This window comes from Oxyura jamaicensis, chromosome 4, assembly GCF_011077185.1.
Source record: "Oxyura jamaicensis isolate SHBP4307 breed ruddy duck chromosome 4, BPBGC_Ojam_1.0, whole genome shotgun sequence".
NCBI classification, from domain to species: Eukaryota; Metazoa; Chordata; class Aves; order Anseriformes; family Anatidae; genus Oxyura; species Oxyura jamaicensis.
In genome coordinates, this window is record NC_048896.1 from 287,518 (window position 1) to 299,595 (window position 12,078).

The 12,078-nt window shown below is 48.9% G+C and overlaps 1 protein-coding gene across 2 annotated transcripts; it reads right to left on the bottom strand.

The window, feature by feature from the left end:
* Window positions 1–4,207: 4,207 nt before the first annotated feature.
* On the bottom strand, window positions 4,208–12,078 carry LOC118166642 (V-set and immunoglobulin domain-containing protein 4-like). 2 transcript variants are annotated; one of them, XM_035325730.1, is made up of 8 exons: window positions 11,866–12,075; window positions 8,880–9,236; window positions 7,866–8,147; window positions 7,554–7,649; window positions 6,698–6,763; window positions 6,087–6,200; window positions 5,704–5,725; window positions 4,208–5,365 (listed from the first exon to the last, which is right to left on the bottom strand). In XM_035325730.1, the coding sequence occupies exons 1-8, from the start codon at window positions 11,918–11,920 to the stop codon at window positions 5,155–5,157; spliced, it is 1,203 nt and encodes a 400-aa protein (XP_035181621.1). In that variant the 5' UTR covers window positions 11,921–12,075; the 3' UTR covers window positions 4,208–5,154. The 2 variants fall into 2 exon arrangements, with proteins under 2 accessions (XP_035181621.1, XP_035181622.1); XM_035325731.1 differs by lacking the exon at window positions 6,087–6,200 and having other exon boundaries at window positions 11,866–12,078.

Genomic DNA, 12,078 nt, shown 5'->3' on the forward strand with positions numbered 1-12,078 from the left:
CCAATGTGGGTAATGGGAGCATTAGCCTTCGTATCATTTTTGGTGGATTTTTTTTGGATGTGTAGGAATCTTTTTTTTTTTTTAAATTGAAGCTGGAGTACAAATTAATGAGGTTTCTGTTTAACTTTCCCCTATTCTGTTAGCCAGTGTGAAGTGCTTGTTTGCTCCAGCTGTTTTTTAAATAAGTCTATGGAGTCCATTGCTTTTTCTTGAAACCTTCTTGTTCAGAGAAGACTCCTTGTTTTTGTCCAATTATTCCTAGTCAGCACTTGCAGCAAGGTTGCCTATTGTAGCTTTTGGTATATTACTGCTATTTGATGAAAATAATTCCCTCTAAGTCATCTACTTGAAGATCTAATGATCGGTCAGCATTTTTAATGACTGATGTGATGTATCAGATATGTAGCTAGAGATATTTCTTGGGGTGGGGCTAACAGAGGGTGAGTGCCTAACCCAGTATGACAAACCACATTCCCTGAAAGCATTTAAATTAAAAAAAATCAGAAACTAAGAGAAATTCCCAACACTCCACTGACTTTATTTTTAGGACAGCACCACCAGTAAATTTCGCAATATTGATAAACTTTAATACTAAGCCACTTTTTTTTTTGTTGCTGTTGCAACTATTTCTTGCTAAATATTTTCTAGAAGTTGGAGTTTGTACAAAGTTGGGGCGAATGAATAGATGGCATTGCCTAGGCAAATTATGTTCTGCTTTCTGAAAAAGTCCTATCTATACTTATCGTGCACTTCTGGACAAACATAGTCCTAGTAATTGTGACTCACACTCCCATGGTCTCTCTTGCACCTACGCATGACTCATGGACATCACCCTGATCTCTATCGCTGAGGTCAGCTTCAGAAGAGAACAAAGTCTATTATTTCAGGGTTTGTTTTATCTCCTGTGGATCCTTAATGCAGCAGGCAGATATATCAACCCCAACCCTTTCTGCCTTCACAGACCTCAAGGTTTCAATAGGCCTGTCTTCTACACAGCAGCTAGCTGAGCATTCCTTTTAAGCTCTTCACTGTTGTTTCCTCATTTATGGTTTTACTTTCAGAAAAGTTTACCACTCTGCTTTTTAGGGGAAGAAAGTTAACCCCTTCCTCTTCTACAGGAAATACCAAATTACAGTGGTATGAATTCCTCTATCAGAGACTTCCTCTCTTTTCTCCCTGTTGAGAATGGCAGGTACAGAAGGGCTCTGAAATCCAGGGCAAACCTGGCAGTTTAGAAGCCAACGTCCCCACGGTTGTACAAGCCCTGCAACTGCGCTCTGATTTGAAGTGAGTGGAGCTGCAAGTCTCATGACAATGTGCTAGCCACTAGAAATAGTGTTGTTTTTTTTTTGTTTTGTTTTGTTTTGTTTTTCTCTGGAGACTCGGCAGTTTCAGAGAGGAAGCTGAGGTTTCCTTTCTGTGCTGGTGCAGAGCTGGCCTTTTGTGGATGAGTCATGTCACTGGGTGAGTGACCAGTGCAAGGAAGGGAGAAGTTCTCTTGTTTGATGGAGGTACACAACAGCAAAGCACTTACAGCTTTCAGAAGAAAAATGTTCTGTTTCCAACAGTTTTTACTGCCAAGCATGCCAAAGGTATAAATAAAAAATAACCAGATTCGCTGCATAGGGAAAAAACAACAACCTATGCACTGGGGAAAGGCTTTTTGTTTCCATTGGTCTGTTGCTGATGGCCAAAGACATTTTGCTGCCCCGAATAGAGGGCAACTGAAGTACTTGAGATGTGTTTCACCTGGGGCATCTGCTACTTTTCCTCTGCAGCCTCTTCTAGACCTCAGGGCTTCTGAAGAAACTGTCTGGAGCTCCTCAGAGCAGATCAGTGCTGGGGCGAACCAAAATTTGGAAAAATCATGGTGTTACATAGTAATGGAACTTGAAATCACAAGCTTATAAAGGCAAAATCTTGCAAAAACCATTAGGCTAGCTGTAAATGAATGAAAATGGAATTTGGGGAGTAGAAACAGTGTCTCATCCTGCATTTTGGGGCTGGATCTGCTGTGATGAGGATGGGGAAGCTGAGAAGTTTTCAGTTCCTCTCCCACATACACTCTCCCTCTTGACCTCATACCACATGCTTTTACCCTGCATGCACAGAGCTGCAGCTCCCCATTCCCCTGTTTTCTGTTTGTTTTCTTTTGCTTTACCCCTGAGGCCTCTAATGCCAACAGCTGCTGTTTCAACCTGGTGTCTCCAAGGCCATCTTCTGGGAGGTGCGCTCTGTGGTGAATGCATGAGCTGCAACAGACACACAGCAATGCAGGGATGGCCTACTTCAGCCCCAGATGCAAGGCAGAAGAGCCCATCACACATATTTCTAGGGGTCCCAGCACTGCTTGTCCTTGGCAGAGGGCAGTTGGCCATGTGGGAGGGCAGCACCAGCATGCAAGCCCAGAGCAGGTGCTGTGCAGCCTGGGGGCATGGCCAGGCCCTACCAGATGCCGCTGGGAAGCACAGCAACCTGGCACTGCAGCACAACCACCCCTCAGCACCTGCTGCTGTGGATGTGAAACCCTGCGAAAGGCACAGCAAAATTTTCTCTCTGATCTTGTCTTACAATCACTAATGTCCTAAAGAAGATGTGTCATCGTAATTCAGGGCACTGAAGGTAAAAGCAAGGCTCTGTTTTTCCCAGTGCTCAGGCCCTAAAAATCTACCTGACCTTGCTCTTAGGCTGCTGGCCAAGGAAAAGGGAAGAGCCGGGTGAGTGGAGACAACAGCCATGAGGGTTCCAGTAAGTGCTGAGAAGGAGGGTGTGCATGACCCCGAGCTTGTCTGCTTCCCCTATGCTCCCCCAGCTGCTCTAATGGATTTAACAGAAGCCAGTGACTGTAAAAATCTGCTTAAGGCGGCATCCCCATCCCTGCTGGTGATCCGCCTGCCAAGTCCATAGGATGGCGGCTGGTGTCCAGAGGGGTCTGACAGAGGGCCCTGCACCATGGCAGCACACCAGCAGTGCCAGTACGTGTAAGATGCTAATGATAAACAAAGACTAAACAAACCAGGTTATTGGGTAACAAAGCTTCCTGCAGGAAATGCACTTCAGCTGAAGTCAGGAACAGCTAAGCACGCAGCTTGCTGCCTTTGTAAAAAGGAACATACCCTCTTTTTATTTTTGCAAGAGATCCAGGAATGCCTTGCAGTGCAGGTAAGAAATCACGCACCCCACAGCTAAGCCTACGCCCCACTAACTCTGGGTTTATAGGCTAAGGGCTCCTTGTCAGGGCTGCACATAATCTGAAGTTCATGAGCCTGGCTAGTGTTGCATTGAAGATTGACCTCAAAGATCAGCCCTCCTGATTGAGAGGAAGGCCTTGGCAGTGCAAAGTATGGCCATGTAGTTCAGGAACCACCTGGCAAAACAAAGAAGCCAAACTCCACATTCTAAGAAGAGTTTTAAAACTAATGTAGGGAATGTGGGCTTCCTATTTTGACGTGGATCTTGTGATTCTAGAGCAGTTGGCAGCAGAAGCACAGCATATCTGTAAGAGTCACTAGCCAAGCAGCTCTAAAGCCTGCAAGCAGCAGACTGCATGCCCGCGGGGCGGCGGGGGGCCCGCCCCCTTCCCCCGGCTTCAGTCTCTGGCAAGGAAAATCATTTGCAGTGTGGACTGGTAGAAAACAGATGTTTTTTACGTTCAAGTCCTTGAGGAAACAATAAATAGGGAGCTGCATAACATTTTTTTTAAATAACTGCTTTTTAGAGCAGACAAATGTATTGAGCCCTTCAGCCCTAAACTTGCCCAGCTCGAGCATTGCTGGTTCTAACAAACTCACTTAAATGGGAGTTCTTCCATCGGCTTCAGGTCTGTCTGCTGCCATCACTGTTCCAACAGACTACTGCTGTACCCTAGTGTGCTCACACTGCAGCAGTAGGAGGCTGCATGCTTGTGAATGTGCATGTGGAAGCAGCGCCACAACCCTGACATGTACCATTTTGGGGTGTGGTGAGGGCTGTAGTGGGGAGAGCAGTCTGATGTGGGCTGACTCGATGCCTCCCTTCTGTCCTCTCCTGTTTAAAAGGTTAAGCTCAACTCAGACTTCCAAGTCAAACTGTGGCCATGACTGTACCCCTCCCTGCCTGCTCTGCAGAACTAAATGAGAAGACAGAGCAAAAGCATAATTTGCAGGCATCAGAAAAATGAAGGCACTGGATGGTAAAACAAGGAAGTCAGAACCCATATGCCAAAAAATCCTTTGAAGCATTTCATATTTGCCCTGGGAAAGAAATTACATTGCACTAACCAAGCACTTTTCAAGGCATTTTACAAACATGAATGCTCACAGCATCCCTATAATGTAGGTCAGCATAACTATCACAGTTGTAACCAGACTCTGGAACCAGTGTCATGTCCCACACAGCAAATCAGTGTCAGTCTATTGAGCCCAGGGAGGTTCCTTGAACAATTACTATTACAAATGTCTCAAATCTTTCTCTGCAGTGCTTCTATTTTATCATGCCTCTGTCTTCCACATTGAAAATTAAAATGTTATCATTTTTTTCAACACCAGCTCTGCTTTTCCACGAGAAAAACAAGGTGGCAGTTAGGAGGTTCATCACCTACAGGGCTGTTTCCAGTTTGATTGCAAAAGTGATATTCCTGGCATATCAACCCCCTCTGTGGTCCCCTTACTATCCTCTAATAAAAAAAGACTCAAGGAAAAAAAACAGTACAACCAGTATTTGCTGAACTGTAAAATCCAGGGGACGTCAATTTCTAGCACAGTTCCTGGCTCCTCACCCTCTGGCATGCCCTAGCAGGGGAACATGCACTTGAGAGTACATCTTGCTGGTGTTATTTGCTAACAGTGTTGCACCCAGCAACATTCTGACCTGGAGGCTGCTCAGAAATGATTTTCTATATATATTAAAAAAAAAATAGGTAGGTAGATAACCACTTGGCTGAGGGTTTCTGCACCAACAGGCAGGGACTCATTTACCAAAGACTAAGAAGGTTATGCAGTTCCCCTGGATTTAAAAAAAAAAAAAAAAAAAGAAAAAAAAAAAAGGCAGCAAGACTGGTATATTTATCAGAGGAGAAGGCAGGCAGGAAGAATAGTTTCCCTTGGTAAAGTTTACCATTCGATATCTGCAGCCCCATCTTCTGCACAGCTGCTCATGTGGAAATGTGGTACTCTACTAAAAGTTTTGCACTTCATATTCTGATTCCATGGAATTCAAAAGGGTCTCATACTCAGGAGTTTTGCCCTGGCATACATTGTCATAGTTGTTGTCTTTCATGGTGACGATTTCATAGGATGTTTCAGCCTCCAAATTTATCTTCTCTTTCAGGCACTGAACAGGTACTTCCGCATCAGTGTCCAGTCTTGTGACATCTGCAGTGCTATGGCTGAAATAAACATGAAGAAGAAGGAGGACTAAATCAGAAGTAATTATATAGATATAGATATAAGATATATCTCTTAATAGAAAAGTAATATGAAGTGCTTAAGGGTTAATATTAGCATGAGTTACTACTCCTGCACTAAAATGTTCATGTCCTTATGCTGCTAATAAATTAGACTGTCAAGGTATTCAGTACCTGCCCCCGCCGTTCCCCCCCCCCCCAAAAAAAAAAAAATCAAATAAATACTTGGCTTTTCAATGAGTAAAGATGCTTTTCTGAAACAAATGTCAGTATGATGCTCTCAGTCTTCTCAACATCACAGATGAAAAAAGTATACTCACAAAGCAACTTCATAGATGGGTTCTGGGAAAAAAAATAATAATAAAAGATGTGTATCAATACATTTTATGATTAATGTGCCACGGAGAAACAAGAAACAAACAAGAAAACACTAAACCAACAATACCCTGCTGCTCCCGGGTATTCCCACCTTCAGGAATCACCCTCCCACCCTGCCTCTCCCTGCGGGAGAACGGCTGGGGCTGGGGCTGGGGCAGGAAAGGGGCCGAGGCAGGGTGATGGGGAGGACGGAGGCGATGGGGAGGAAGGGGGCCATCAGGAGGATGGGGATATGGAGCCGCGGAGGGCTCAGCACCGCCCAGCGCCCCGCCGGCTCGGGGCTGCCCCCGCCTCCCCCCCGGCCGCGCCCGGCCCCGCCGCTCACCCGCCTTGGCCCGCAGCCGGCGCAGCAGCGCTGCCAGGAGCCCGCCGATCGCCACGCCGCCGATGGCGGCCGCCAGCGCGTAGAGGTGCGGGGAGAGCGCGGCCCGCGGCGGCCCTGCGGGAGGTGCGGTGCGGTGAGGGGGCGGCGGTGTGACCCCGCCGCTGTCCCCAGTGCGGCTGGGCGAGGGGACCCCAGCCCGGGCTGTGCCAAGCGGGCCGGAGCCGCTCTGTGCACCGCGGGTAGCGGGAGTCCCTCGGGCCGGTGAGAGCTTCCGATAATCGCTGACTTTGCTTTACGATCCGGTGAAACCTTCAACCGTGGGCAAAACACGGATGAACTGTGAAGGCTGGGGCTGAGATCGTTAACATTTTCATCCCCGTTAAGGCACAAACAGAAAGCAAACATCAGGCAATACATGAACTCTGGAAGGTCTGTGGATGGGCGGCCGAGAGGGCGGCTCCTGCCTGTGTTTGACAGGCCCGGGGTTTGCTCCCAGCAGCGATGCAAAATGCGAAATGAGGCAGCCAGTTTCAGTGTCTGGTCTGCAGGGTGTTTGCCAGCCTGCCCCTCCCAGTGCAAATCGTGTGTGTTTCACCAGGGGGCTTGCTCACCTGTGGCAGCGGGAGGCCTCTCTGAAATGACATCATTCCTGGCGGACAGCGTTGCCGTGGGCAGATCTGCCAAGGCATAAGGGTGAACACACTGCAAGGTGTTCAGAGCTCCCCTGCAGTGTCAGCCGGAGCAGCCTTTTCCTGGTGAAGCCACTGCAACGAGGCAGGGAGTGATCTCTGCCTGGGCAGTCTGCATTACCTAAGGCTATCACTTCTGAGGTGCGTGGAAAGAAAGCACCCATTTCACCTGCTCCCATACTGATGAGCCCTAATTTTCTCTCTGCCGTGTCATCCTGTATGTTCTCTGACAGCAGGCTCGCATACAACCTCTGGCACTCATGCTGTCCCCTCCCTGGCCATCAACCCCTGCCAATGGAAGCCTTGAGGCTCTCGGCACTAGAACCTGTGGCTGGCTACACCACAGCCAGCGATGCTTCAGCTTTGCCTCACTGGGACTCATCCAAGTTGCTGCAGGACTTCCCTACTCCCTCCCTCCCCGGCTGGCCTGGTGTGCTTCACCACAGGCAGTGGCACCTTAAGACACCCCAGGGCACGGAGCCCTAAGGCAGGGTTCTTGCCCCAGGCAACTCCTGGTGAAGCTGTGTGACCCCTGGTTTCCCAGCCCATGGTCTCCCAAGCTCTGGCTCTGGCTCGGCTGCTGTCCGGGGTGGCTCTGCCTCAGCCACCCCCGTGTGAGCTCCTGCTTGCAGGCAACAGGAGGGACCATTTCCATCCTTCTCCAGAGAGGATCTGCAGCCCCAGAGGGCCAGCACGTGGACTTGTCCCTCTGACAGCCCGTGCCATTTGCATGCCAGCAGGGTGGAGCCGGCCCTTCCCTGCCATCCGGGTCACTCACCTGCCAGCACATGGGGAACCTCGCTGCCTTCTGAGGTGAGTGGGGGTCCTGTGTGCCGGCTGGTCCCAGGTGTGGGTGGCTGTGTGACTGGGGACCCTGTGGGACAGACCGCTCATCAGATTGTTTGCTGCACTCCCTGCCTGATTTCCAAGCCAGGCAAAAGCGAGACGTGCCAAGGGCAGAGCTGGGCTCCCCTCCTGAGCAGCGATCCAGACACGATTCACATTCAGTGCTATGTGACTGATCCCTGAGCGAACGGGAACCATTTGCCTCACCGGTTCCTACCGCCGAGGTGAGGAGCTGGGGACTCACCTCTCACCAGCAGCTCAACGGCATCGCTCCGCTGCACCACCCCTGCCCCGACTCTGTTCTCTGCCTCGCAGTAGTATGTCCCCGCGTCGGAAGGCCGCAGGCTGTCCCACGTCAGCTCAGCCTGGCTGCTCAGCAGCAGGGCTGTCCCCCCCGGCACTGCTCGGAACCAGCGGTAGCTGATGGGTGGGGACCCGTGGGCCACGCAGGTCAGGCTGGTCCTGGCTCCCACTGGCACCGTCAGCCCCAGCGCTCCGGCCCTGATGGTGGGCTTGGTCGCTGGCACTGGAAGACAAAGCAGACAGGACCTGGGTTGTGCTGACCCTGGCGGTGATGGGGGCAGGTTTCCCTCGCTCCATGGCTGCTCATGCTCTAGCGCTAAGCCCTTTCCCTGAAGGGGCGGAGGCAGCACCGCCTCTCCACTGCTCTGCGTAGGTTGAGCTCTACACACCTGTGCCTAGGCCAGGTTCACACCAGCCTTGCCACCTGTTCCTACTGCCACATCACAGAAGGCCTGTTCTGTTGGTTCTATGCCTGTCCCATCCCTCCAAGTAGCCCCCTCTGAGAAACTTTTTTAAACGCACACTGGGGATACTTGCAAAGGGGAGAAGGCACATTTGGCTAATATGGCACCCACTTGCTCTCCCACTTGCTAGAAGAACCAGAGACACTGGTTATCTGCATAGAAACGAACCCAGATCTGGGAGCTATCTCAAACACCTGTGGATCAAATGGCCCATTGGTTGATCCAGACTGGGGTGCTGACTAACTGCTCCCCCTTCCCCAATCCATCCCTACCCCTCCACAATGCTGAGAACATCAGTTCCTCCTTGGTAGGTGAGAGGGACTAACACAGCCAGGGACGGGAGAGGCTCTTCCCATCCAGCTACCTCAACACTTAGCTTGGATATGGGTAGACAGTATGAGGTGAAAGGTGTCCTGCCAGCCCCCTTTTCTCCTACATGCTCCATGGATTAGGGTATTTATACAAGAGCAGGGCTTTATTGCTGGATTTACCTTTGACAACTTTAACTGTAGTGGTCACATCCTTTGTTATCAAGCTGTTATTTTTAGACCTCCAGGTGACTTGACAGGTGTAGTGTCCGCTGTCGGGGATTTCAAGGTTCGTGATACGGAGTGAGGCATCCCCTGGGCTGTGCTTTGGGACACTGACCCGGTCTCGGAACTGAGCCAACAAGATGTGGTCACCAGATTCATCCCTCCGAAAGATGGTGGAGGTGCTGTGGTCTCTCTCCATGCTCCAGGTGAGTATTTGCTGTGTGAAACCTTCTGAGGGCATGTATGTACATGGTAAAGTGGTGGATCCCATCCATTCACCTTCCACCTGGTGGACAGCAGATAGATCCAGGAGGGCTGCAGGGAACAAGAATTGAAGGGAAGAAATAAGAACGCATCAGAAGAGGGGAAAGTCCTTAGGACAGATAGGAATCACCAGGCAGTGGAAGCCAGCATGCGACAGCATCTCAGATGTGCTGTAGCCCACAGCCAGCTAAATCTGGGCCTGTCCCTGTCTCACTGAGCATAGGGAAGTGAACAGTTTCTTTGAACTCATGGCTATTCTTATTGCTTCTCTCTGGATGCTAGCCAGTTTTCAATTCCTTCTCAGTACTGAGAGGCACAAATCCTGCTCCTGGTAGCAGCATTACAGCTGCAGTCTTCACAAGACCTTAAGCAGTATCTCTTATTTCTGCTCTCTAGCCCCACTTTGTGCCCTGCTTCTGCTGCTTGGCTTTCTGCTTATGCTTGCAGGATGAGTCAAGCAGCAGTGGCCTTCCCCCCACTGCTGACACTGACTGTTCAGACAGCAATAATTGCAGAGTTACCCCGTACCCTCTGTATGGGAGGAAGGATGAACAAATCAAATGTGTCACTGCAATTAAACATGCTCATTAGGCTCCAGGTTTGCACTCGTTAACATCACTAACTTTTTACGCAGCTTTCCTGGTGCTCACAGAACCCAGCAGTACAGCTGTGCAAGCACTTCTCTCTGCAGCAGCACATCCCAGAGCTGACAGGAGGGGCCATGCAGGGTGGGGAGAGGGTTTGTGGATCTCTGTCCACAGGAGCAGCTGAAGGGACTGCTGGGGTTGAGCGCTGTGGAAGCTTGTTTCTGACATGGAACACTGATTTTCCTTTATTACATGACTTCGAGTGGGCAGGCACAGCTCCATTCTTCAAATCTCACATCCCAAACACAGCTCGATATATCAGCTTTTAAAGGTTTTTCCATTTCTCTTCTTCCTTTTTTCACAGACTCCCATCATGAAAAACTAAGAAGGATGGAAACTATTTAGAATACTGCTGAGAAATACCCTCAGGGTATTTGGTACTCTCAGGTTCAAGAACGTTTGCTACTGAGTGTATTCATCTGGACAGAATTTCATTTAAAAATCTCTTCGGTACTGTTTTGCATTGCTGTGTGCCATGGAATTGCTGTTAGCATCCACTGATTCCCTGTGGAGTCAGACGCTCTGTGTGTGACCAAATTCAACGTTAGCAAGGATGACCTCAAAGGAGAGCTAACTGAAGGAATGGGAGAAACTCAGCAATATAAAAATCTCTGAGACACTATTTTTAAAATAAACATTTCCTCCCTGTGACACTTATCAAACTGGGATGTAGACTTCCAGACAAATTATGCGAATTCTCCCAGCAGAGGGATATAGAGCTGGACAAGACAAAAAACTACATTTAAAATTAGCAGGCTGGTCAGAGGGATTTGTATTACCTGTAGTATATGAGGGGGCGATGACATGACAAAAAACAACAACAAAACAACAAAAACTCTTATACTCTGGTCCGTTTTGTAAAAGAGCTGATCACATTCCTTCCTAGCCTGCCAGCACCAATTTTCTTGGTAGCGTGGAAGTGGTATGCAGGGAACAGCCCTTAGGTATCACGTCTGAATTACTAGACCTGGAACTGGAACAGTGGAGCAAAACCAATCTTTTTGCTTTAGCTTTGGAGGAGTTCAAATCTGACCTAGAATTCTTGGTTCATATCTGTCTCCACCAGATAAACACACTGCCAAAGAATCAAGCGGGCACAGGAGAAGAGGGTGTGGATTTTGTGGTACCTAGTTTACTCGCCCTGTCTGTCCAGCTGTCTGCCCACTAAGACCATAGCTCCTCTGGGAAGTGCCTCATGTAAGTAGCAAATTACCTGAGTTTAGCTGGACTTGACTCACCTCTGTCTATGCCCTTTTATCGCATTCCCCCTTCCCCTCTCTCCCCAGAAAGGCACTGGTTATGTTCCACTGCATTAACTCACCACAAGTAGCTTGAGACATCCTAGAAATTTGCAGAGCTGCTTTGTGATGAAATGGGGTACATACTTCTACCCATTTTTCTAAAAATCAGGAGCAGTTCTGCGCTTGTGTGTGCACCTTGTCAAAGCACCTTTCTTAAGGTTTCTCAGACCCTTCCTCTGCTGGTGTCAGTTGCCCTGGGAGCAGCACACATGCCTCACAGACATATGAATGGAAGCAAGTTTCCACCATCACCTCCCCTAATGCACCTGGAGTCAGTAGATCAGGAATAACCAAGGGGAATCGTGTGTGCCCACATCTAGCCTCACAGTTATAGCTGTATTTCTTCTTCCCAGGACCATGCTAGCAGAGCAATAGTGATGCATTATTAAATTCCAGAAGAAAGTGCATATTCCAGCTTCACAGAAACAGTTTTGGAAGGTAACTCACCACACCAGAGCAGGTCCTTTCCAAGGGTCCTGAACAATGCTGTTTTGTTCTTGCTTTGGTGCGTGGGAGCTGACCTTCTGCCTAATACCACCCCACTCTCAGAAGCACTAATTGTACCCGATACTGAAGAAGACTTGTGAATTGTCAGGCTCTATTTTTCAAAGAAGAAACTAAAGACTTTCCACACGTAACAACTTTTAAAAATAAGACACTATAATTCAGAGGAATTTCCATCCCCTCTTAATACTCTGATTTTTCTTCTTGTACAAGGAAGCATTTACTCACCATTGCAGCTGATGAAAGTCATCACAAACACCGCTAGCCACACCACTTCTCCCATTCTCCCAGAACTGCAGGTCTGCTCTCCTTTTTCTGCACTTCGTGACAGACACCCTCACGCCTTGGACCAGATGGCAAGTCACGAACACTTCCCTTTCTTCTGTCCTGTGTCATCTAGGATCTAGGCTGTGCTGCCCTTTTTCCTTCCTTCTTTCTGAA